This window comes from Carcharhinus amblyrhynchos, chromosome 20, assembly GCF_965287045.1.
Source record: "Carcharhinus amblyrhynchos chromosome 20, sCarAmb.v2.hapA, whole genome shotgun sequence".
In the NCBI taxonomy this organism is placed as follows: Eukaryota; Metazoa; Chordata; class Chondrichthyes; order Carcharhiniformes; family Carcharhinidae; genus Carcharhinus; species Carcharhinus amblyrhynchos.
Genome location: NC_137343.1, coordinates 46819647 through 46846516, shown reverse-complemented (window position 1 = coordinate 46846516; position 26870 = coordinate 46819647). Strand labels below are relative to the sequence as shown.

At 41.3% G+C, this 26870-nt stretch overlaps 1 protein-coding gene and 1 pseudogene across 1 annotated transcript in view; one reads left to right on the top strand and one right to left on the bottom strand.

Moving 5' to 3' along the window:
- The window catches only part of rsph14 (radial spoke head 14 homolog), a 625753-nt gene extending 617242 nt beyond the window's left edge, over positions 1-8511 (bottom strand). Inside the window, exon 1 of the mRNA XM_080208528.1 lies at positions 8287-8511. Coding sequence (XP_080064654.1) covers positions 8287-8485 — 199 coding nt within the window. The 5' untranslated portion in view covers positions 8486-8511. The remainder of the gene's footprint in view (positions 1-8286) is intronic.
- A 1746-nt stretch (positions 8512-10257) lies between these two features.
- Positions 10258-24670, top strand: LOC145355997 (large ribosomal subunit protein eL31-like; annotated as a pseudogene).
- The last annotated feature ends 2200 nt before the right edge of the window (positions 24671-26870 follow it).

Below are 26870 nucleotides of genomic sequence, written 5' to 3'. Positions count from 1 at the left end.
ATCTGGAGGAGGGAACCGAGTGCAGGGTGTCGAAATTTGCTGATGACACCAAGATTGGGGGAAAGGCAAATTGTGCGGAGGGTGTGGAGAGTCTGCAGAAGGATCTAGATAGGCTGGGCGAATGGGCCAGGAAATGGCAAATGGAATTTAATGTTGGCAAGTGTGAGGTGGTCCACTTTGGTAGGAAGAATGGTAGGAAGGACTATTACTTACGTGGCGAAAAACTGCAGCAGGCGACGGTGCAGAGGGACCTCGGGGTCCTTGTGCATGAGTCGCAAAAACCCAGCTTGCAGGTGCAGCAGGTGGTCAGGAAGGCGAATGGGATGCTGGCCTTCATAGCGAGGGGGATTGAATATAAAAGTAGGGAGGTCTTGCTGCGGCTGTATAGGGCATTGGTGAGGCCGCAGCTGGAGTACTGTGTGCAGTTTTGGGCGCCGCACCTGCGCAAGGATATTTTGGCCTTGGAGGGAGTGCAGAGGAGGTTTACTAGGCTGATGCCGGAGTTGAGGGGGTTGAGCTATGAGGAGAGGCTGAATAAACTAGGCTTGTACTCGCTAGAGTTTAGAAGAATGAGGGGAGATCTCATTGAGACGTATAAGATGATGAATGGGATGGATAGGATAGAGGTGGAGAGACTCTTCCCGCTCAAAAAAGACAGTAGGACTAGGGGGCACAGCCTCAAGATAAAGGGGAGGCGGTTTAGAACGGAGTTGAGGAGGAACTTCTTCACTCAAAGGGTGGTGAATCTCTGGAATTCTCTGCCCGTTGAAGTGGTGGAGGCTGCCTCGCTAAATATTTTTAAGAAGCGGGTTGATGGGTTTTTGATAAGAGAGGGGATTAAGGGTTATGGGGAGAGGGCGGGAAAGTGGAACTGAGCCACAACAGATCAGCCATGATCTTATTGAATGGCGGGGCAGGCTCGAAGGGCTAGATGGCCTACTCCTGCTCCTATTTCTTATGTTCTTATGTTCTTATCTCATCAATGTTTGAGGTCTGATCCACTAAAGTGGTAAAATCAGCAAACTTGAAAATGGAGTTGGAGCAGAATTTGGACACACAGTCATAAGTGTGAAAGGAGTATAGTAAGGGGTTAGGGACACAACCTTGCGGTGCACCAATGTTTGGATTATCTTGGAGGAAGTGTTGCTACCGATTCTGTGATACCATTCATATATTGCCTAAAGTCCTCTTCTTTTTCCCATCAACATTCTCTTCCTGCATTAAAATGATACATAGAATAAGACATTGCCATGAATAATTCAGAATTAAAAAAACAATCATTTTTCCAGTGTTCCAAATGACACCTGCTGGAAGTACAAAGCGTTTTGCAAGTTAAGATCTAGTAACAGAGCAAAAGTCAAGTGAAATAATCAAAATTTATTTGATTTCAGATCCATTTTAAGCAAGTTTGGCTAACACTGCATACATATCTGGTGGAAATGGTGGGATTTGGACTGCCACTTCAGAGAAAAATAGACAAGATCCACAGAGATGTACCAATGTACCATTTATATCCGGGAGTTCAGCTGGTCTCCTAAATTTCAAGCCATCTAGTATTAATGAGATGTTAATGTCCAACCTGACTGCAAGTCAAATTGGAATGAGACAATGGCTCATAACGTGTCAGTTAGCTCAGTCGGCTAGATCGCGATGCGAAGTGATGCCAACTGCACGGACTCAATTACCATACCAACTAAAGTTATTCATAAAGGCCCATCTTTTCAACCTAGTCCTCATCTGAGGTGTTGTGATCTCAGGTTAACTCACCACCAGCCAACCTACGGTCATCTGGGACTATGGTGAATTTACCTTTACCTGTAGTAAGAGTGGAAAATTCACCCTTAGCGACATTACCTGAAAATACAAAAAGCTGCTTTATGATCTGTTACGTGATTTTTCTGGTGGCGTGAATAACATTACATTTCTTCAAACTACACATATCAGCACCAAATTGAGTACTTAAAAGCATTTTGAACCTGTGTTAAATAATCCAAATTCAAGTGTGGCCTTAAATGTACATCAAATTTAAATCTCCATTTTGTTTCCTGAGCTGGAATTGATCCTGGGAACATTGGTTATATTTTTCAAATTGTTTATCATCTTCAAGATTCAGATCCTCTAAATACCACTCATTTATCTTGCACCTGTATCCAAGAATAAACAGGGGGGAAAATGTTGTAAAAGCAAGTTTTCAGAAATACAATTTTCTACTGGCTTTTGGTTATCCACGCCACCATGAGTAGTAAAAGTTTTTCCCAAACCAATCGACCCAGAAATACCAATGTGCATCAAATGGATGAATACATTTTACTGAATACATGTTGATGTTTGGGAACCTCACCCATCACCAACATGCTCAATAGTAAAATCATGTGCTGAAAATAGCTGTCAGGGCACCAGGGTCAGCAATGAACTGGCTGGGTTGAAGGGGCTGTTTCTGTGTTATATTCCTCTATGCCTCTATAAAATTCATGATGTGGGTATGCCGGCGTTGGACTGGCATAAACACAGTAAAAAGTCTGACAACACCAGGTTTTAGTCCAACCTATTTATTTGATAATACACTCACAAGCTTTCGGGGTTAGTCCCTTCGTCAGGTGAATGGAGAGTTCTGGCCTCAGACAGAGCATATAAAGCACAGACAGTTTAGAGATTACTGATCTGTGCTTTATATGCTCTGTCTGAGGCCAGAACTCTCCATTCACCTGACGAAGGGACTAACCCCGAAAGCTTGTGAGTATATTATCAAATAAATAGGTTGGACTAAAACCTGGTGTTGTCAGACTTTTTATTCTATAAAATTCCTCAGAGATTATCAGAAAACTACATCCAGTATGAATACAGTAGTTGGAAATTACCATCACAATATGCAATATGATTTGGAAGGACAATTCCATGTCAATCATCCATAAATATAGAGAACTCCTCCAAATTTATATGAAGCTATAATTCATACAATCTGATTGCGTTGAGAGATCATCTATACTTTCTACTGGCCTTTACTGACCAGAAATGACCATGGTCTTTTTAAAATAATAATTTTAAGCAAATTCATGGCAGGATAATGGGCATGTAATTATTTTAGCTATGTCACTTTCTAGCATTGTCATTAATTGTAACTAATCATGTGACTGACAAGGATTGTGCTGCATTTTGAATTGTTTGAATTCATTTATTATTGTCAGACATTTTGGGATACAGGAAAATGTATTGCTATATAGACAAAATAAACTGTTCATAGACTACATAGGGGAGAAGGAAAGGATGGGGTTGCAGGGTATGTAGTGTTACAGTTACCGATAAGGTAAGAAGAGGGATCAGCTTAATATGTGATAAGACTAATTCAAAAGTCTGAAGGCAGCAGGGAAAAAGCTGTTTTTGAGTCAGTTGGGGGTATGTATTTTTGTATCTTTTTCCCAATGGAGAAAGGTGGAAGAGAATATGTCCAGGATACATGGGGTCCTTGATTATTCTGGCTGCTTTCCTGAGGCAGCAGGAAGTGTTGATGGAGTCAACATATGGGAGGTGGGTTTGCATGATGGCCTGGGCTGCGTTCACAACCCTTTGTAGTTTCTTGCGGTCTTGGTCAGAACAGGAGCCATACCAAGCTGTGATGCATCTGAAAAGGATGCGATCTATGGTGCATATGTAAAAACCGATGAGAGTCATAATGGACATGCCGAATTTCCTTAGCTTTCTGAGAAAGTAGAGGCATTGGTGGGCTTTCTTAATTATAGCATCAGCATGGAGGAGACAGGACAGATTTGGGTCATTTGAACACCTCGAAACTTGAAGCTTCCAACCATCACCATCCATTTCATCACCTTTGACGTAGACAAGGACATGTCCTCCACTATGTTTCTTGAAATTGACGATTATCTCCTTCATTTTAGTGACACTGAGGGAGAGATTATTGTCATCACAGGTGTGGACCAATACCATTGAAAGCAGGGCAGGAAATTGGCAGCTTCTGTTTATATAGCAAAATTTTATTGGTCCCTGATAACAACATGGTCATTAAAAATTACATCACAATTACAAATATCCACCATCGGCCCAATCCAAGTGGATAAAATATTTTATAAAACCTTGAAAAATACACTGCATTTTCCAGATCATACGACACACCACCATAAATATTCAGGAAAAAATATTTCAATCCATGGAAGTATTTAATAATTTACCATTATGGAACAAAAACGACAATGCAGCGTGAAGTCTTATGAATCATAGAAACCCAAAAAGTCCTTCACCACTGCAGTCACATTCATCATCACTGGGGTTGTGTCAACTGTCATATTTTTGAAATAGTATGACATCTTCACATCCATCTAGGCCCTAGGGCATTATTGATAGCACATTTCTTGATTGATGAAATTGTGCAGTCAATCATTGCCACAAATTTCTCACCCACATGCATAGCTGCAAAAGAGTGGGCAACTTAATTCGTCCCCATCAGTGCTAAATCAGGATTCGGTGCTTCCATCCATTCAGAACATTCCTCAAAGTTTACTAAAAAGTTCAGAGGCTGTAACTGGCAAGTAAGACTGCCTGAAATCACAGCTAGCTGTATCTTCAATTCCACAGCCTTGCTTTTTGTGGCATGTGTGTTCAGCCCTGCTCACACTACTAAGGATTTTTTTTTGAAGGAGGCCATCTGGATGCTTTGATAACACTTTCTCCAGCCAGATAAACGTGAACAAAAATTCCTGTAAAATTTCAACTTTGGTGCTTTTTTCTCGAAGGATAAGTAGCAGCAGCAGTATTTTGTTGGCAGAACAATGTCCAAAACAACAGTGTAGTGGATCTTCTTTTTACTGGCATTATTCCAGCACTTTTCATGTCCACAATCTTGTTCAATGAAACATCAACTGTTAGAGAAATTTTAGCGAATTGCTTATCTGTCCAAGCTCAGAAAATAATTTCTTCCTTGCATTAATCACAAAGCTGTGTAATTATTTTTGCATTTTCTGTGCTATCCTAGTTGTAGTACGCATGCTAAGCCCATGCCTTTTCATAAATCTGTAGCGCCAATATCAGTAACATCACTTACTCTCTTCTTGCTTCACACACAATCTTTGGTAGATGCAGAAATTTCATTTTTCCTGTGGTCCAATTATCTAATGTTTCATCTCTTCTTCCAGCAGTATATCCCATGAGAAGTGAAAAGGGCAGCATGGTGGCAATGGTTAACACTGCTGCCTCAAAGCGCCAGGGACCCGGCTCCAATTCCTGGCTTGGGTCACTGTCTGTGCAGAGTTTGCACAGGTTTCCTCCCACAGTCCGAAAGATGAGCTAGTTAGGTGTATTGGCCATATTAAATTCTCTCTCAGTATACCTGAACAGGGGCCAGAGTGTGGCGACTGGGGGATTTTCACAGTAACTTAATTGCAGTGTTAATGTAAGCCTACTTGTGACACTAATAAACTAAAGCGTCCTTACTCTTTTCCATTTTCATTCATTCTTCCTTTTCCTTCTTCAATTCCTTTTTCATTTCTCCAGCTGGAGATGGACCAAAATGTATTCCATCCAGTTTGAATCCTCCAATATGAGAAAACCTTTTCTGTTTTGCATCCACTGGATTCACATCAGGTTTTACAGAAAATCCACAACAAACTATCGGCATCATAATTACTATCTGCAATGCCAAAACATATGCTAACAATCCTTAGAATGGGATAACCTTTGGACCATAAGCCTTGAGGGAAATTTTTCCAGAAAAATAGTACATTTTGTGGTCTAACAATGGTACTAGAGGGCACAGCCTCAAGATGGGGGGGGTGCAGTTTAAATCAGAGTTGAGGAGGAACTTCTTCACTCAAAGGGTGGGGAATCTCTGGAATTCTCTGCCCGTTGAAGTGGTGGAGGCTACCTCGCTGAATATATTTAAGTCACGGGTGGATAGGTTTCTGATAGACAGGGGAATTAAGGGTTATGGGGAGAAAGCAGGAAAGTGGAACTGATACACTTCAGATCAGCCATGATTTTATTGAATGGCGGGGCAGGCTCGAAGGGCTAGATGGCCCACTCCTGCTCCTATTTCTTATGTTCTTATTAGCAGCATCAGAGAACATAGGTCATGCGGACAGAGTAGTATTGCAGAATTAACAAATTGCAAAATTAACAAATTGCAAAGTCAGATCAGCAATGGAATATGGATAAAATTATACACAGTAGGATACACATAATATAGCAAATATAACTTTTTGGCCCATGAGCAGCAGTGGGGGAGTGGCGATATAGGTGCTGGCTTGTGGGGGGTAGGCCCTAATTCTATGGGGGGAGGGTCCTGATGTCTGTGGGGTGGGGGATATGTTTATTGGGGGCAGGGTGTGCAATGTTGCAGGTCCTTTCTTTGGGCAAGGTCACTCCAAAGACACACGTCAGGTTTGATGGGTTCATTTTATTAAAAATACTCTCCTAGCACAGCATGCTCAGGAGGCAGATTAGGTGCACTAGAAAATTTGGACAAGTGCGGCTTTCCTAGCAACATCAGACTCCCCCTCCCTCTTCCCCACCCTCATTGACGAAAATCATATGCTGGCACATTAAGTGCCAAAAAACGCACCCAAAAAATGAGTCTGAAACTCCCATTTTCTCACTTGTTCGGCACTTGGAATTTATTTTTGTATAGTTCCGCCCAAGGAAACAATTTTTGTCCCACAGGTGAAACAGCAGAATGTACTTGAACTAGGGCATGACTTCAGCACCAGAACCTCATGTCACATTGAAATATTGCAAGTCCAAGTGACAGCACACTACCAAACATAGCCCAACAGGGAAGAGAAACCATAACTTTTACTCAAAGTAATATTGGCAGTATTTCCACACCCTCCCACTCCGCCCAACTTTTATATTAAAAGTTATGGAAATGAAGAGATGCAACAGAGATGAATTGATGATAGTTTCATGGACAGACTGTTCTTCATTTAATTTACATTGCTGGTTCTCAGTAGTCTGATAAAGCAAGTTCAAAGTGGGATTTGAAAACTAGAAACAAACCATCAATGGGGCGCAAAGCAATTAGTGGAAGGGCAGGTGCACTAAGTAATGTGCAGAAGAATAACAAGTTACAAAATTCCAAAACAGCTGGATTTTCCATTGGAGGAAGCCAAAATGAGCTGGAAAAACCAGTTCTGAAGATAATGAGGGAATATCTAGCTGGGGATGTTTACAATAATACAAAGGTGACAAACTGGATGTTGAGTAAAAAGTTTGGCTCAGGTTCCAACAGAATGTGTGTATATATTGGGTTTCAGCCTAAGAGGATAACCAAGAAAAGAAAACAAAAAGTCCTGGAAAAACTGAACAAGTCTGGCAGCACCTGTGGAGAGAAAACAGAACTAACTTTTTGAGTCCAATATGACATCTGCTTCTTTGGTAACCAGGAATATTGATGGAGTTGGTGGGAGTCAATGGAAGGGGCTTACTGAAAAGGACAAGGCACCAGAGAATAATATGTTTTAGCTTTGGAAGAAAATTGCCCCCACCCAGGACTTGGTTTTGGGTAAATAGAGATGCGCAGAATTTTGAGAGCTAACCTCATATTTTTTGTTTGTTTTCTTTCATGTACCCACTGCCAATCTTAATTTGGTAAATCTACATCTAGAATGGATAACTGAGGGGTGGCACAGTGGCTTGCACTGTTACCTCATAGCACCAGGACCTGGGTTTGAATCCTGGTTTGGGTCAGTGTATGTGCAGAGTCTGCATGATCTCCCTGTGTCTGCGTGGGTTTCGTCCAGGCGCTCTGGTTTTCTCGGAAAATCGTGTTGATTAGGTGCATTAGCCACGCTAAATTCTTCGTCAGAGTACCTGAGTAGGTGCTAGAGTGTGGGGATTTTCACAGTAACTTCACTGCAATGTTAATTAATGATGTGGAGATGCCGGCATTGGACTGGGGCAGGCACAGTGAAAAGGTCTCACACCACCAGGTTAAAGTGGCCACTCACTTAATGAAGGACCAGCGTTCCGAAAGCTGGTGATTCCAGATAAACTTGTTGGACTTGTTGTGAGACTCCTTACTGTTAATTAATGTAAGTCTACTTGTGACATGAATAAATAAACTGCAAAAACTTTGCAGTTTGACAATAAGTAGCAGCATTTTGGCAAAATGCATTCTCACCCCTCGGGTTTATTGAGCACCTGAATAAGTGGTGTGGGTGAGGGGATATGTGAAGTTAGTTTGGATTCCCAGAAGTTGACATCCTCCCCTTTTTGTTGAGTGCGCTGTGCAGGTACGGTGAACAGTTTGGTGCTGAAACGGGGAGGCTGGTCTTCACTTACCGATCTCCACCGCCGTGTAAGCTAACTCGGGGTCGTGCAACAGGTCGCACAGAGCCATGAGCGCCCGCTGCCGGGTCAGGAGGTCGGGATCCGCCAGCTCCCGCTTCAGCTTGGGCAAAGCCCGGTCCCCGAAGGCGACGGGCGCTTTGGTCGGGTCGATGTGGGGAGGCAGTTTGGCGGAAATTCTCGTGTGAGCCATGCCGTCGCCGCTAAATTTTAACGAGCAGCGACGAGGTTGGGGGGGGCGGGGGGGGAAGCAAATTGAGGCGGTCGGTCGAGCGCGCGCTGCTCAGGCGTTTCTCCGCCGAACGTTTGAAAGCTGGGCTCGCGGCTTGACTCTGTCGCTATAGCAACGGCCGAGGCCTACGTCTGCCGGCGCGCCTGTCGCCAGGTGGCCAACGACAAAGCCCCACTTTGCCCGCCTAATTCAAACGTAGGGAAAACGTCCCAGTGCCCGACACAAAGGGCATCATCAAAACAAAGTGGGCTTGCAGCCAAAAAAAGGAACTTTTTCCCCCCCCTCCCTCAGAGTTGAAGTGTCTCGCACTCAAGGGCATTGCACTTAAGGTGAGTGGGGTGGGGGGAGGCATCTAGAGTGGGGCATGAGGCAGTGGAAGCAGGCTGCACATCATCTGAGTTAGTGAGTGATTGGAGGCAGTCTCAGAGAGAAGAAAATTGATGTGTAATGCTGTGCCGAACTTAATCTTTCAAAAATTTGCTTGTCGTCCCCTCAAGTGAGAAACATTTTGGAAATGTAAGCCCCCAGGTGAGGTGGTTAGACAAGCCTGTACTAGATCAAAAGGAGAGACATGTAATGTTTCCAGGAAGTTTGGCAAACGTGGATAAGATGCTCTGTTGCAGGGTGGGTGCAGACTCGATAGGCCAAATGGCCTCCTGTATGGATTCCATGTCCTGTGAAGTGAGGAGTAAGTTTTTTAACACAGAGAGTGATGAGTGTCTGGAACAGACTGCCAGGTGCAGGCAGATATGATAGATTTGATGTATTATTGTCACATGTATTAACATACAGTGAAAAGTATTGTTTCTTGCGCGCTGTACCGACAAAGCAGACTGTTCATAGAGAAGGAAAGGAGAGAGTGCAGAATGGAGTGTTACAGTATTAGCTGGGGTGTAGAGAAAGATCAGCTTCATGCAAGGGAGGTCCATTCAAAAGTCTGATGGCAGCAGGGAAGAAGCTGCTCTTGAGTTGAATAGAGATGTGGGAGGTGACAACATGTTAAAGGGCTTTGGAGACGAAAAGAATGGTGAAAGGTAGTTTATCATGACGTAGAGAACAGGGGTTGTGTTTTGAGAAAGTTGATGACAGATTTAAAAGAGAAAGAACCTTTTTAAAGATCCAGCTAACTTCAGAGCTGGGAAGGGAATTTGACTGGTTACCGTTTTAGAAGAAGTATGGTCTAGGTAGTATATCATTGTCAAGGACAAGATGAATTCAGGGAGGGCATGAGAGGAGATATGAAAGAAACTAGGGAAAAATGTGAGTTCATGGCTGCAGGGTTAGCAGGGTGGGGGAGTGGACTCTTGCAGGAAGTCGGCTAGGGGGCTGGAGGAAAGCAGCAGGGAGAGCTAACCAGATGGACTCACTCAGTGACAAAGTAATTCAAGAGCTCCTTGCACTTGTTATTGGAGGAAAGAGTGGAGGAGACAGGGTAGATAGGTTTAAGAAGACATCTTGTAGTAGAAAAAAGAAGCCAGTGGTTATTTTTACATTATTGGATGGTCCTGGAACAGTGAACAATTTTGACAACTGAGCAGGTTCGTACACACAGAAGGAATTAGGTTTAGGAGAGGGAAGCGGAACTTCAATAAGTAGTATTACAGCCAAGTGAGAAGGGATGAAACGACTACTTTTTTCTGCCACTCCAGTTCTGGCCACCACAGACTTTTTTTTTGTGAATTTAGAGAAGCTGTGTTTTGCCAATGCTGCAAGAGTCCCACTATTTATGATTTCAAATGATAAAGAATTGGTTCGACATACTGAGTTTAAATGAAGAACAAGGTAAGTTTGGAAAATAATTTAAATAAACTTAAATAGTCACAAGCACCATTTGTCACAGATATTCTCTGCCCACCCACACACACACGCTCACGCACAAGTACCAATGGTAGAATTAAGAGGATTAGTTTAAAGATCTTTTGTAGTTTGTGACAATGATAAAATGGGAATATATGGGTTAGCTGTACTTTGGGCTAGTTTTGATGCGGTGATTCATTGTTGTTGCTGTTTTGTTCATTTGTCTTCCCCGGTTTTGTTCTATGGAGCAGATTTTCACATTTTATTTCCAAAATATCTCGGTTTTTAATAGATTTCTCTTTTCAGGATAGTTATTTTGAGAAGGAGATAGATAGAGAGGGCAAACAGCTTCAGCTTGTTTTCAGTATAGCATTCTGCTGTCTGATTTGGACAACATTATTCTGCTGGCTGAATATTTCAGAAGCATTAGATTAATCCATGTCTGCAGCAGCCATTGTTTTTAGCACAGTAATTGCATTTTGATATCTTACCTCTGAAATATTTGAAAAGTTTCAGGATAGTGTAATAAATAGGAGATGGGCGCCGAAATTCTACCACCTCACCCACCATAGAATGAGAGCAGGCGAGAGTCCGGCAATGGAAATCTCTGTAGACCTCAAGCGGGAACTTCCAGTGTTGCCCGGGCGAGGCCATAAAATCCTGCCTGGGGTCTTTCATGCTCCCTAGGGGGTTTGAATATCTGTCCCTTTTTATTCTACTTGGTGGAATGAAAGCTTGTATATTGTATCTGGATACCTGTCCTCCAATGTCTTAATAGGATTTTGGTTATTTTTTTAAATCCAGCCAGGTAAAGAAAAATTAGAAATAGCTTTCTTTTAAACAAAAATCCATGCAACAATAGTGATACAAGGAAGGGTGGCCTTATCTGTGAGTAACAAGATGGAAGTTGAGACCACATGAAATTGTATGGTCAAAGAGGGGGTTGTACGGATGGGTGGGGAAGTTTACGGAAGGAGAAATTAAGGAAGGATTGGAGAGCAATGAACACTGAGGAAAGAGAGCAAGATGGATTGAGATCGAGGTTGAAATCACAACTCGATATTGTCACTGAGAGAGGAAAGCAGTGGAAATACCTTTGTTATTTTTTGCTGTACTTCAGTGACTAATTGGGTCATCAAGGAGAGAGGGAATATACAGGCAAGTCCCTGGTACAAGGTAGGATAAATTATGTCTATCCTACACGTTGATCCTAAATGGTTTCTGAGCTGGCATGCTGCCCACTACACAATTCAAATAAAATGTTTCAGAATAATGCATTCAATAGTTTTCTGTATTTTCCAACACAGATGGACTTTAGTCTATTAGTTTATGGAAAACATTTCCTTCAACGATACCATTATTTGATTAGTTGACAATCTTTCAGGAGGTGACACAGCAGGTGCCTGAGTGTATGTCAATACTTGCCCGAGATTCCCTACAAAGAAAATTGCTGACTTAGTGAACAAATCTGCCAGATGTCATCTACATTGTTAGCAACAGTCACAGTGCAATAACAAAATGTTACCAGGTGGCGGTCTGTCTCATCTAATCTGAGTATTACACTAATATCATTGTAAATGTGACACTTCCCACAATTTAAGTTCTTCTTGAAATTGGCATAAATGTCATTCTACATTTGCTTATTTTAAATCTCATATGCCATCCATAACTCCTGATAAATTCTGACTTATCTTTCCTTAATGACACTATGATACTCCTAATAGCCATTGATAAGGCAGTAAAAATGGCAGTAACTTAATACTCTATTGAGTTCTTTATGATACTGCATATTACAAAAAAGACCAACAGACAAGTTTTTCATAAGCTAAGGTGAGGGGTCAAAATTAGCCATGAGGCAGATAAATGACCAAATAGATGTGTAAATGTAAATATATTCAAATTCTTATTTTCTTTATTGCTGCTGGAGTTGAGTAGATTACTACATATATTAATTATGTAACGATTTTGAATGGAAAGGAGCTCTGACAATAAAGGATGACATAAGGGCATTAGTAACAAAGGATTTTAGCTCAGAATATCAGGAACTGGAATTGATATGCGTGGAGATTAGAGATGACAAGCTTCAGAAGGTGTTGGGTTTATAGGCCCCCTAACAATAGTTATATTGTTTGACAGAACCTGAAGCAAGAAATAATTGGAGCTTGTAACAAAGGCAATATAATAATCATGAGCGACTTTAATCTTCATTTAGACTAGAAAAATCAAACTGGCAAAGGTAGACTGATTGGGGAGTTTGTGAAATGTTTTATGAATGGCTCCTCATTCGGACTGTCTGGTGCAACTGGCCTCTGTCTACGCTTTAGGGATTCTATGGATTATATGCAAGTGGGTCACGTTAATTGGAGTTTAGTTTGAACACATATGAAGAGACTCTGATTAAACTGATTTGGTTGAGGCGGAGGCTTTATGTTTGTAATGTTTCATTCTGTAAATAAAAATAAGACTGAGTAAGGATTGTGCCAAGTATTACCCTCTACCAGCTGGCTTTCTGGAATAAAATACAATACATTGGATCCAATGAGGGACAAAACTCTTTAGATATAAGTTTGTATAATGAAGCATGGATCATTCTCACAATAAAAAGCGCTCTGGGTAAAAAAAATGGTCATTATACAACTCAATTCCATATTAAGTTTGAGGGAGCCGTATTTAAGTCCAAAACAAAAGATCTTAAATGCCAATTATATGGGCATGATAGGAGAGTTGACTAAGGTGGACCAGACAGCTAGGCTGAAAGATACTAAGGGAAACTAGAATCATTGAGTTGTTATGATACATAAGAAGGCCCTTTAGTCTCACATTTGGGCCAGTTCTCTGTAAGAGCAACTTAGCTTGTCCCATTTTTCCAACCTTTGTCCATAGCTTTGTAGATATTTCTCTTCAGCTACTTATCCAATCCCACTTGAAAGCCCTGATTGATCTGCATCCACAAACTAAAACTGTGCATTCTGGATCCTAACCATTTCCAGAAAGGTGTTTCCTCATATTGCCATTCAGATTTTTATCAAGTAATTGGTGACTTTTGATTTGATTTATTATTCTCACATGCATTAACATACAATGAAAACTATAGACAAAGCATGCTGTTCATAGGGAAGGAAACGAGAGAGTGCAGAATGTAGTGTGACAGTCATAGCTTGGGTGTAGTGAAAGATCAACTTAATGCAAGGTAAGTCCATTCAAAAGTCTGACAGCAGCAGGGAAGAAGCTGTTCTTGAGTCAGTTGGTACGTGACCTCAGACTTTTGTATCTTTTTCCCCACCAATGGAAACAGTTTCAATTTTTCTACTTCATCTAGACTCAATTCTTCTCTCAACTCTCAATGAAACAGCCCAGTGAGATGGCTCCCGCTGAGAAAGGTGGAGAGAAAAAGAAGGGCTGTTCTGCCATTAACGAGGTGGTTACAAGGAAATACACAATAAATATGCACAAGCGCATCCATGGTGTGGATTTTAGAGGCGCTCCCCATAGGAGATCCATAAATTTGCGGTGAAGGAGATGGGAACTCCAGATGTCCACATTGATACTCGTTTGAAAAAGGCTGTTTGGGCAAAAGGCATAAGGAATGTTCCATAATTGCATTTGTGTGCGTTTATCCAGATAACACAATGAGGATGAGGACTCTACATATTGATAATTTGCGTTGCTGTCACACCATACAAAGGTCTGTTGATGAAAACTAAATTGTAAATGCAATGTTTAAAAATAAACTCCAAAAAGTGAAAAAAAGGTTTAAAAAAAGGGCCTTACAACTTTCCTTTCAATTCTTAATAGTTCGAAGATTTAACCATTTTAGGAACCCAGATGAAGAATACATTTCCCTTGTGAAAGACAATGTGTAGAGGTGAGAGTCATGTGATAGGGACCTCTACCTTGTGGAACCAGTAATATTGCTTTGTTGTACTGTAAAATCTCAGTCTTCCATTTTAACCAGCTAATTAGCAGCATCACAGAGTAGGTCTATATTGAATACCTGGTCCCATCTACACAATGTTTATTGGAACTTCTATACCGTAACTTATAAGACCTCCATGTGCCTATCAGCATGTGAAGTCAACTCTACTGGAAAAGTGAATTATTTATACAGCATCTGTTCTAGCCTGCTGAACTTAGGAGGAAGGAAAATCTCATTGAACTTTGATTCTGGGTCAACATGTGTCAAAAGTGCTCTGGAGAGTATGCTGCACCTCAGTATAAATGTTCGGGGTGAGTCCATCTCGAAATGATTGCCTTACCCCACTTCAATTATTTGATTAATAGGCTTTTAATGATGATGGGGTGAGAATCTTGCCCCTCCCAGTGAGTGGAGCAGGTGATGGACATATTGGAGAGGGCAGAAGGGAAGGGTGCACACACTGATTGGCACCAACTATCTGATAGGTACCAGCGGTCCAACAAGGAGACCATCCCCTTTCACTGTCAGGGTCATGACCTGCACCTTGGATGGAGGTCTAACCTACTGCTCTTAAAATTGTGGCGGGATGCCTGCTCAGGCATCTTCAATTATATAGCACCCTATTTTCTAAGTCCACCTGTGTGCTTTACTGCCCATGGGTGACCCATAAAATCCAGTTAAGTTTCTGTTTTCACAGAGGAAGACTCAAATTACATCCCAGAAATGGAGGGTAATGAAAGAGCTAATAAAAGTAAGGGACTTGAGGTAATTACATCAGTAGAGAATTATTGGAGAAATATAGGAGACGGAAAGCTGATGAATTTCCATGACCTTCCCTTAATTATAAGGACAGAAGCAGGGAAGTTTGGTGATGATTACACTAGTCACGTCCAAATGCAGCAAGACCCGGTCAACATTCAAGCTCAATTGATAAGTAACAAGTAACATGAGCGCCATTCAGGTGCCAGGCATTTGCCATCTCCAACAGGAGAGAATCAAAACATCTTTCTTGGCATTCAAAGGCATTACCATTGCTGAATCCCCCGGGGCTCCTATTGACCAGAAACTGAAATGGACCAGCTACAAGATCAGGTCGAAGGCTAAGAATCCTGTGGTGAGTAATTCACCTCCTAACTCCCTAAAGCCTGTCCACTACATACAAGGTTCAAGTCAGGGACATGATGGAATACTTCCAACTTGCCTTGATGCCCGCTCTCTTCCCATGTTCAGATATTGATTAACAGAACACAGGACAGATTCAGTTTTCAAATGATACCCACCATTTCTTGCAGCCACAGAGCACCTCACAGTACACCTCCCCTTTCAGAAACCCTCAGCCCTTTACTATACTCCTTACATATCTATGACTGCGTGGCCAAATACCCCTCCAACTCAATTTTCAGGTTTGCTGATGACATCATGGGTTGGATCTCAAACAATGATGAGACAGAGGACAGGAAAGAGACAGAGAATCTGATGAAGTGGTATGACAACAATAATCTCTCTCAATGTCAGCAACAGGAAGGAGATAGTCATCGACTTCAGGAAGTGTATTGGAGAATGTGCCCGTGTCTCCATCAATAGGGATGAAGTGGAAATGGTTGAGAGCTTCAAGTTTTTAGGTGTCCAGATCATCAACAACCTGTCCTGGACCCTAAATGTTAATGTTAAGAAAACCGACCAACACCTCTACTTTCTCAGGACGTTAAGGAAATTTGGCATATCCACCAAAACACTCACCAACTTTTACAGATGCACCATGAAAAGCTTTCTTTCTGGTTATATCACAGCTTTATATAGCTTCTTCATAAGTTCATAAGATAAAGGAGCAGGATTAGGCATTCAACCCATCAAGTCCGCTCTGTCATTTGATCATGGCTGATATGCTCCTCATTCCCATTTTCCTGCCTTCTTCTCAGTTAAAAATCTGTCTAACTCCTCTTTGAATTTACTCACTGTCCCAGTATCCACCTCACTTTGGGGTAGCAAATTCCACAGATTCACAATCTTTTGAGAGGAGTAGTTTCTCTTCCTGCTCTGTCCAAGACCACAAGAAACTACAAAAGGCTGTGAACAAAGCCCAGTCCATCACACAAACCAGCCTCCCATCCATTGACTCTGTTTACACTTCCTGCTGCCTCAGAGAAGCAACCAGCATAATCAAGGACCCCACCACACACCCTGGACATACTTCTTCCACCTTTCAGAAAAAGATACAAAAGTCTGAGGTCATGTACTAACTGACTCAAGAACAGCTTCTTCCCTGCTGCCATCAGACTTTTGAATGGACCTACTTCATATTAAGTTGATCTTTCTCTGCACCCTAGCTATGACTGTAACACTAGATTCTTCACCCTCTCCTTTCCTTCTCTAAGTACGGTTTGCTTTGTCTGTATAACGTGAAAGAAGCAATACTTTTCAATGAATACTAAAACGTGACAATAATAAATCAAATCAAAACATTAGAAACCGTAAGACTCGAGCTAAGAACAAAATAGTGTCCAGCAATATGTTTGAATTAGCAGATCTAAAATGAATCCCTTTTATGGACATGCATAATTAAAATGACACACAAGACAAAGACATTAATTGCTGATTACTTGTTGGGCTGTTTAAATGTGGAATCCAGCAGGTATCATCCATTATCTTGTTACCTTCAGAAGTGTAAAGACTGGACATTTTGGTTGCTCGATTGCTTCAAAGAGATTGCTTGAACTTCAAATTAAAGCCTCCTTATAACTCAGCTATCTGCTCACCGGAGATAGCGACTTGAATTCTCTGACCTTACCCGTGCTGGGATTCTCCAGTCCTGCTCCAGTGAATAGAGTTTTGGCTAAGTGCTAAATTGTCCAACCTTATTGGCAGCGGTAGCAGTGCAATCAAGATCGGAGAATTAAGCTCAGTACTATTTTAAGAGTTTGTCAGAAGTAACTTGAATAATCGGGATTCACTTTGAACAGTCAAATTAATCCCTACGCTGTGTATTATCTTACCTTTGAGATTTTGCTTTTGTGAGTTATTTTTAAGTGTAAATGAACTGATGGTGATTCAGTTTTTGCAAAGTGTTCAAATAGTGATAATTTCTGTCATTTAAATTTCAGGAATTATAGTGATCATCATAATTGCTGCTTTAGTAAAAAATACTTATGATTGGAATTAAATGTTAGATCTCAGCTCTGTTGGCAGTTAAAGTGATAAATCTCGCTTATTTAGAGTCCAAACTAGATTAAATTATCACAAGCAAGTGACATACCTCTGACCAAATAACTGCATGTGAAGTCAAAAAGAGAAGCATTTAGTATTGCCAGCTTGGTAGTGATGTCCCCCTATGGGAGGATGAATACCAGGTAAGCAAGTTTAGAGTTGTAGTGAGTTTTACAGCAATAGTAAACATGACTCACCCTACAGTTCACCCACAAAGCCAATGAATTCTGAACCCACCATGTTCCAAGTTCAGCAATCAACATATTGCTCCTGAAATGAACTCTGTTGAGGCAACATTTAATCTAAATGCTCTGTGGCCAACTACATGATATGGCACGGAGTCATATGTAGGCACAACTACCTAAAGGGGGTGGGGGGGGCATGTCCCCTTCCCAGAAGGATATTTGTAAACCGAAACTTAGATTTTTACTGCAATCTGCACCTTTGATGAACATTTGTTTTCTGGTGCAAGTACACAAATAACAAGATAGAATCCCAACAGTGCAGAAAGAGGCCATTCAGCCCATCAAGTCTGTGCCAACTCTCCAAAAGAGCATTTTATCCACACCCCACCCCATCTCTCCCACCCTATCCCTGTAACCCTGCACATTTACCATGGCTAATCCACCTAACCTACACACATATTTTGGACACTAAGGGGTAATTTAGTATGGCCATTCCAACTAACCTGCACATCTTTGATCTGTGGGAGGAAGCTGGAGCACCTGGAGGAAACTCACAAAGAGAACATGCAAACCCTACACAGTCACCCAAGGCCAGAATCAAACCTGGATCCTTGGACCTGTGAAGCAACATTGCTAACCATTGTGTCACCATGCCACCAATTTATTAAATTCACTTTCACAACTTACTATGGTACACTCTGAACTCAATCTCTAAGTTGTTAGTCCAGTACCACAACCTAGACATTTATAAATATCACCCTGATTTTAGCTTCTCCTGCCTCCAACTGCTTCCATACTGAGACAAAATGATGTTGAGATAGCATGTTAACATTGTAACGTTTTTCTCTTTTCAAAGAAAAGCATATGTTGGCATCATATACAGAACCAAGTAGAAAGAAATAAGTTTGGGAACAAGAACATCTTGAAATGATGGTGTGGGATTATAATGAATGAGAATCTAATGGATGTTTTAGTTGATGCCTCCTCTCAAAGAGCAGAGGAAGCAATTTCGAATTAATGTCATTAAATTTTGTTTGCAAGTGTTACACATTTTTTCAAACCTGCATTCTTGAAGCTGTTGGACTCGGGTAGCTGATATTATTTAAAAGTACAACTGAATGAAACAGTTTTCAAAAGCACTGCGTTGAAGTTGTGTACATTGTAAAGAAAAAAATAAGGAATATATTGCTTATGAATGGAAGACGAAGAGCCAGATTTTTCCCTCCTGAACATTCCTGGATAAGAGTCAGTACTTGGCAGAATGATGCCTGCAGGCCCAGAATTTAAAACCTATCCCTTCATTCCAACCCATACCATCCTTTGCTTGGCGGAAAATGGCACAGGTTCTGACCCTCACACACATTCTATGGGGCTGGTGTCCCATTATAAAGGCCTTGGGGAAATTAGATTTTAGTTGTAACAGGAGGGATTTGGAAGTCTGTGAGAACTCCACCATGTCCGACAATTCATGAACCTTGGGGGAAGACCTCTGAAAGATAAAATTTGACAGTCTTGACAACTTCAAATGATGTTATTAGATGCTGTCTTTCAGTTAAATGTGTTTTAATGCAGTTTGATCATAGGACTCTGTCCTGAATAGATAAGCTGACCATTCCATTGACCAGCATTATGTAAATGTTGAGACGCATTAAAATGCTTTTGCTATTGCAGGAAGTGCCCTTTTACATTCAAAATTATTGAAAAGTGTACTCAGGAACCCTCGTGTCATGAATGAAGGATGATTTAAAAGTCCAGACCACAGAAGCTTTGAAAAAGTAAAGCTCATCTGGCCCTGGACTCTGTTGATTGACAAACCATTTACAGTCACTTTGAAAAAAAATCTAATGATCTATTTCTTAAATTTTTAAAGGATCCATTTGATTCAGCTGTAATGGTTTGTTGGCACAGCTTGTGACCATTCTGAATACTTGGTTGAGTTTCAAAATCCACAAATGGACTGAGCATTGCTATGAGTTATTTGCACAGATGTGAAGGGACTGAGAGCTTGGTTGATAGTTTTTGAGGTTATAGTATTAGGATCCAAATGTATTTTGAATGGATGTTGTAACTGGCTTTAAGTTATTTTTCAATGGAAACAAGAATTTATTTCACTATAGTTTGAAAGAATATATGCTTGAATGACAGTTTGATGAGTTTATAAGACGTTCAATATTTTAAAGGTCTATTTCAGAGGCTTCCTGTTGTTACGAATGGCTTATGAATGAGTTCTGTACGTAATGGATGCTAGGCAAGTAACCATTGGTGCTGCATAGGGGTCTGAAGGGCCATGAAAAATGCCGCTGAACCAGAAAGCAGCTTTCAGTTGAGATTTCAACATTTTATTGCACTTTACAAAAAGTAATTTCTGTTATCCTTTTTAAATACAAATGCACTTCATGGGTTAACCATTATCAAATAATTACTGAAAGTTCAACAAATGATAACTAACAATTGTATGGTAGGAAATAGTATGTAAAGATAATTCATGATCAAAGGATTGAGAAACTATCAGAAATTACAATGGTAAATCTTTAGTAGCTTATAAAATGATATGAAATTCTTTGTGAGCCTATGAATATAATACTGGTCTTTTGTTTGTTTAAATTATCATCTGGGGGGATTTTCCACCCTCGTTTTCAAGATCAGAAATCATGGAGGGGGTGGACAATCCAGCAGCAGGATTTCCCATTGAGATTGCACTGCCCCCACCAAGAATATCATGGGGTTCCCGCCACAAAAGATTAGTAACCCCCATTGGCATATATTTAAATACTCTTAGCAGGTATCCCCGCTGTATCATTCCTCCCACAGGAAGAATTGACCTTCCCCACCCACCATGGCGTGATATTATATCAGTGAGGTTTACAACAGGTTTTACAAACGGAATCTGGCAGACAGAACCTGCTGGGAATGCACAGTTAAGTACAGCCCCAGGGGGAGGAAAGTCATGCTGGGCACTGCCAGTGCCAGGGGCATCATGCAAAGCCCACCCCAGGAGAATGAAGTTGTGGAACCCGCCACTTCAATTTTCTTTCCTGTGTTAAAAATGTAGCAGGAAAATCCAGCCATGCAGGTGGTAGGCTGCCCTCCACTTTTCCCACCATAGACAACACTTAAAAAAATCAAAAAATTGTATCCCTTGGCTATTTTGAGAAGGTTTTGCTCATGATGTTGAATTTTCTCCTGTGACTGCAGTGTGTAAATTCGTTGTGTTTGAGAGAAGGGTATGTCAAGATGTGACTTGATAATCAGGGATTTTTTTTTATTCATATGCCTGGGGAAACAGTTATTGTTTGATATTAAGGTTAACAATCCTTTAACGGCTTCAGCTGATGCAGTGCAAATGTCATTGATGCCACCAGAAATGGATCCCTCAGAACAAACGTTCAATATATCGATAATGGTCTGACATGGATAGCTACAGTCACAAATTGAGCCATCCCTCATGTCCCACTTGTGGCGCAAGTGGCCACATCTTCCTTGGCCCATCCTCAAGCAGTTGAAGGTTCTCCAGACTTTTCATGGGAGGTTGAAACCTGGGACTTCACCACTCGGGTCAGTTTCCAGTGTCCATAGATCAGGAGCGTGGGACTGAAGTGCAAACAAAACATCAATAAAAGGTGTTTGAGAAAATCAAAAAGGGTGTGCAATCTATAACATGAAACATAGACGTGGTCCACGGACTCCACGAGGCCACAGAAACGGGAGACCTGGGGTGGATGCAGCACAGCCCAGTAGCAACGGCATTATCCTCCCAGTGGCAGGACCCTCCAAGTCTGAAAAATCTACAAATGTTTACTGTGAGACACATATCTATCTCTACAAGCATCGACATTAGTTATGTTCACAGCTTGATGGCACTAGCATTGAGCCGAGCATTCATTATCCTTCATATGCAGTGTTGCAACACCAAAGCATTAGTGACTATGATGCAATGAATTAGATTTTGTCAATGTGTGAGAGTGGAAAACAGTTATAGTGAATCAGCAGACCATTATGCAGCTCTCCTGATTTAAGTCAATGAAAATAAGAACCAAGAGTGATGAAAAACAAATATACATTCATTATCACAGTTTTCCATTATCTCACAAAGTCAAAATCTACCCCAATTAGTGCAAGTTCAGTGGTGATCAGCAGTTGATCACCAGGTAAATCAACAGCTAAGTTATACACAGAATACTAAAGTAAACTCAAATGGAGATACATCAATGCTCAACGTTCTCCAGTCCAGAGATATATGTGCACTGTCTAGGCTAACACTCCAGTGTAATACTGAGAGAATGCTGCAATGTCAGAGTACTGTTTTTCAAAGAAAACATTGAAATAAGGGTCTGGCTGCCGCTCAAGTGGAGGTGAAATATCTCCTGGTATTATTCTCCCCAGTGTTCTGAGTGATGTTTAACCCTTAATTATGTGGAATTTTGCCCAGTCCAATTTAACTGCCATGTCTTCTACGTTACAACAAGGATGTGTCACTTCAAAACAACTTCACTGACTGACCTGGGGCACCTGCTCATCTTGGTGCCCCATCCCTCATCCTCCCTCTGGTGCCTCCTGCTCCTCCCTACCTTTATTTTAGGACATACAGTGGTCATGAAAGATGCTTTAAAAATGAAACTATTTTGTTGTAAGAGGAAATAGCTGACACATGTTTACTGAACTACTGGGTTAAATCTGTAAAGCAGATTACAGTGAGTGGCACATTGGTTAGCACTGCTGCCTCACAGCACCAGGGACTTGGGTTTAATTCTGGCCTTGGGTGACTGTGTGTGTGGAGTTTGCATGTTCTCCCCATGACTGTGTGGGTTTCCTCTGGGTGCCTCAGTTTCCTCCCGTACTCCAAAGATGCATAGGTTAGGTTGATTGGCTATGCTAAATTAGTGTCAGGGGAATTAGCAAGGTAAATATATGGGGTTATGGGGATAGAACCTGGGTGGGATTGTTGTCAGTACAGGCTCAATAGGCTAAATGGTCTCCTCCTTCTGCACTTTAGGGATTCTATAATTCTATTGTTTGAATATAAATTAACATATTCTTGGAGACAGGAAAGACATGTGAACAAAGAAAACTTAAGCATAATTTGTTGAAAACATGAGCTCACCACTTGCAAAACATCCCCTGTAACATATCCAATAAATCCAAAAAACTAGGGCAGCAGTTTACACTCCAAATAAATTCACACCTTTAAAAATTTCTGCTGTGTGTCAAATGAAGTTTGATATAATGAATTAAGACATAAGGGTCAGTCTCCTCTTCACAGATCAATCTGGTATCATACCTCGTAGGACGTGACAAATTGAGATCATAATCTAACAGATTGGATCACATACAACTGTATGAAGTTTCACTCTGGAGTTTTATTAATACTGGTCTTACTATTAAAAACATTTTTAATAAGGAGCATCTAGTTATACACCTAGATAACTTTATTTGAAATAACATAATGAAATTAAGAAAACTAAACTGGACCATTTCCTACTTACATTGGTATATCCTAGTTGATTTCTTAATTAATTTTTGTTAAGAATGTTTTTATTGAAGGTACTACAGAGTTCTCTGGAGGCTAGGTATTGCCAAAGACTCCAGCCAACACAAAGACTCATGAAAGCTAGTGTCCTGGTTAAAATGTATCTTCATTAACCAGTGATTTATGGGAGAATGAGTACTCATCAGTACAATGCCTCCCTATGAGAAAAGGCCTTGAGCATTCCCATACCACTCTGAAGTTATAGTGCACCAGAGAGCTCAATTATACATTTCTCAAGTTTACATTTCCCACTTTTTGTTAGTTATGAAAAGGTCATTTTCAATAGAAATCAGTCATTGTTAATACCTGTCATATGCTTCAGTCAATTGCAGTTTACCCTCTGACCTCATGGGATTCCACTGGTCCGTAAAATCCAGATGCTTCCTCCCTCCTGACGCTTGGCTACAAAGGTCAAAGTTACTGTTCCCATCACCTCTTGTTTACATCAGTGGCCGGGCCAGAAAGATATACATTCTTGTGTCTGAAAAGACCTACCTTATCTGGTTAATGTGAACAACCTTTACATAAAGAAGACCTGTCTTATCTGGACAGTATGAACTACTCTATTCGTGAAGGGGCTGAGAAGACTGTACTGCACTAAACGGCTGTTGATAAGAACTTGCAAATTCTATAGTTCCATTATCTGAAAGAATGTGATTCGTCTCACTATGCCTCTTATCCCATTAGGTTTTGCGGTAACCTGCTTTTGGCTAAAGTATACAGATTTCTTAAAAATACAGCTAAAATACATTTTTAAAGATACAAAATACATGTTTAAATTAGAAACACTTGTTCAGATCTCATACTTAGTTAAATTTCTTACTGTGTTTAACATCAAAATTAGAAGCAAGAGGAGGCCATTCAGCCCTTTGAATCTGCTCCACCATTCATTTTGATCATGGTTGATCATTGAATTCAATATCCTGATTTCCCCCCCTTTCCCCCATATCCCTTGATTCCTTTAGCCCCAAGTGCTATATCTAAATTCTTCTTGACATCAGACCTCTACATGTTTATATGTGTCTTTATGTAGACCATTCCCCTGTTAGCTTGTACGTCAAATCTAAGGTCATTTCATTTATTGTCAGTATTTTGTTAGTAATTGACCCCAAGCCTCAAACTGGATATAGTAGCTTCATCAAACTTGAAACGCCCAGCCTTGAAATTGGAAACATGACAGCCAGTTCTCAAATTCAGCCAGGAGTTCATCCCCAGCACCTCACGAGAGGCCAGCTGCATGGATACTCCTTCTCCGGACCCATCTCTCCAAGTCCATCCAGATATCCGACATACCATGCAGCAGGTTTTCCGAGGATTGATGACCCACTGAGGAAACTGCCCTGTTGACAGCATTCTCTTCTCTGCTTCATTCATTCCCTTCAGGACATCTCACAGTTCATCAACTGAACATCAATAATCTGTACCAGCGAGCCGAGACCATCGACACAACATCACTCACAATGGCAACCATCATTGAGATGCTAATGGCATCGCTGAAGCATAGGCCTGCTCACTAGCTAAACTGCTGCTACTAATCCCCCCCACCAGTGATAGCTGTGGTTCAGTTTCAATGGCGGGGTCCGAGAAGTCTCCCTTGGAGCTGCGGAATGACTCCAACTGGCTGCGCCTACTCTTGCTTGTTGTGGTTGAGTTTGTCTTGCAATGAAACAGATAAGGATAGTGTAGGCAGGAGTTGCGAGATTGAAGTTGGTCATGAGGTGTGGTACATGTGGAACTTGAGTGCTTCAGCGATGCCATTAGCATCTAAATGAGGTTGCCATTGTGAGTGACATTGTGGTGATGGTCTCGGCTCACCGGGACAGATTATTGATGTTCAGTTGATGAACTGTGAGATGTCCTGAAGGGAATGAATGAAGCAGAGAAGAGAATGCTGTCAATAGGGCAGTTTCCTCAGTGGGTCATCAATCCTCGGAAAACCTGCTGCACGGTATGTCAGATATCTGGGTTGACTTGGAGAGATGGGTCCGGAGAAGGAGTATCCGTGCAGCTGGCCTCTCGTGAGGTGCTGGGGATGAACTCCCGGCTGAATTTGAGAACTGGCCGTCATGTTTCCAATTGGTTAGTTAGTGAGAGGCATAGCAGCTAATTGGGAGAACATGATGATTAGGGGAGGGGGAGGAGGGCTTCATATCTGGTGTTGGCAACTGGGTGAGAAATGGAGTTGGATATGCAAGATGTGGTTCAGAGAGACTGGAGGTGGGTCACTTATCCTGGCTGAGTGAAGAATATCGTTTACGTTCTTCCCAATACTGCTGTTCCCCACCCCCTCCCCCCCGCCCCCCCTTTTGCAAGGAACTGACATTTGCAAGGGCTGCCACTGCATCTTGGGCAGGGGTGGTAACCTTGTTGGAAGGCTATCTTCTGGAGTGAGGGTAAAGTGAATCCCATTTCTGCTTCCCACCATCCAATAGTCTGATCAGGGCTACCTCTGAAGAATGAGGTGCGGACTTCTTGGCTGCCATCCTGTAGGAAAGATGTTGAAAAAGTGCTGGGGAGCTTCCCAGTGATTGCAGCGATTAAGTTGTAGTGAGTGCAATGTGATTCTCATAGCTGTAAAAACTCTTCCAAATGAGGTATAGGATTTGATGAAAAATGACGTTTGTAACATTGGTGGGAATCACTAAGTTTTTTTGCATTGGAACCAACACTTTGCCTAATTCAGATAAGATCGCACCGAGTCTTTACCTAGGAATTGGACCCCAATTAATACTAAAAGTCTATTGACTACAGATTCTGGGATGTCAAGCTCAAATTTCTTCAGTCTCTTATAATGTCAAAGTCCTTGATATATTCCTTCATGGACTGATCTTGCGCACGTTAAGTGGGAGAAAGCCTGAGTGAGGCAGCCAGACTGGGATTGAAACTTGGCCATTTGGAGCATGTACTAATTAAAGAAATAAGTGGTAAATCTCGTTCTTTTTTAAGGTTAGTGGTGTAGTTAGTTGGTAAAAAGGTACTGCCCCACCCAAATAGATGAATGGCAGTTATCTGTCAATCACCAGAAGCCTGACTAGAGACAAAAGATGTAAATTGCATTCTTCTGTTTGAAGCCTAACTGGTGTGTGAGTCATCTCAACTCAGCTGAACTCTGTGTAAGAGAGATGCATAAGTGCACTCTCAGTGAGCTTTGCACACGTGAAGTGAGAAACAGCCTGAGTGAGGCCGCCAGAGTGGAATAGAGGGATTTAGGTCCCAGAAGGGTACGTATGGGGTTTTAGTTCAGATGGGCAGCATGGTCAGCGCAGGCTTGGAGGGCCGAAGGGCCTGTTCCTGTGCTGTAATTTTCTTTGTTTTTCTGACTTCATAAGTCATGCTTTTTGTAGAATTTATTCAAAAGCTGTAACAATATGTCCAGTCCTTGTCATTATCCAAATCATATACATTCCATTCTAAAAACACTTTACTCCTAATTTTATTCTTCACTAGTAATGATAAAGCCAAGGCCATACCTTGCTTCATTTTGGCTAATGTAGTAAACCGTGAATACATCTCAACTTCAGTTTTCTATTGCCCTGTAGCTCTGCTTCAGGGAAAATTGATGGACAATCAAAGCCTGACATTCTCTTTCTGCCATCTTGTAATTTAACTTTGTCAGCAGCAGTATACTTCTTTTCCAGCAACCAATTACCAAGATTTAACATTCATCCTCTGCTACCGTAATAATACAAACTGTCAGTGTATGATGGAGAAATTATA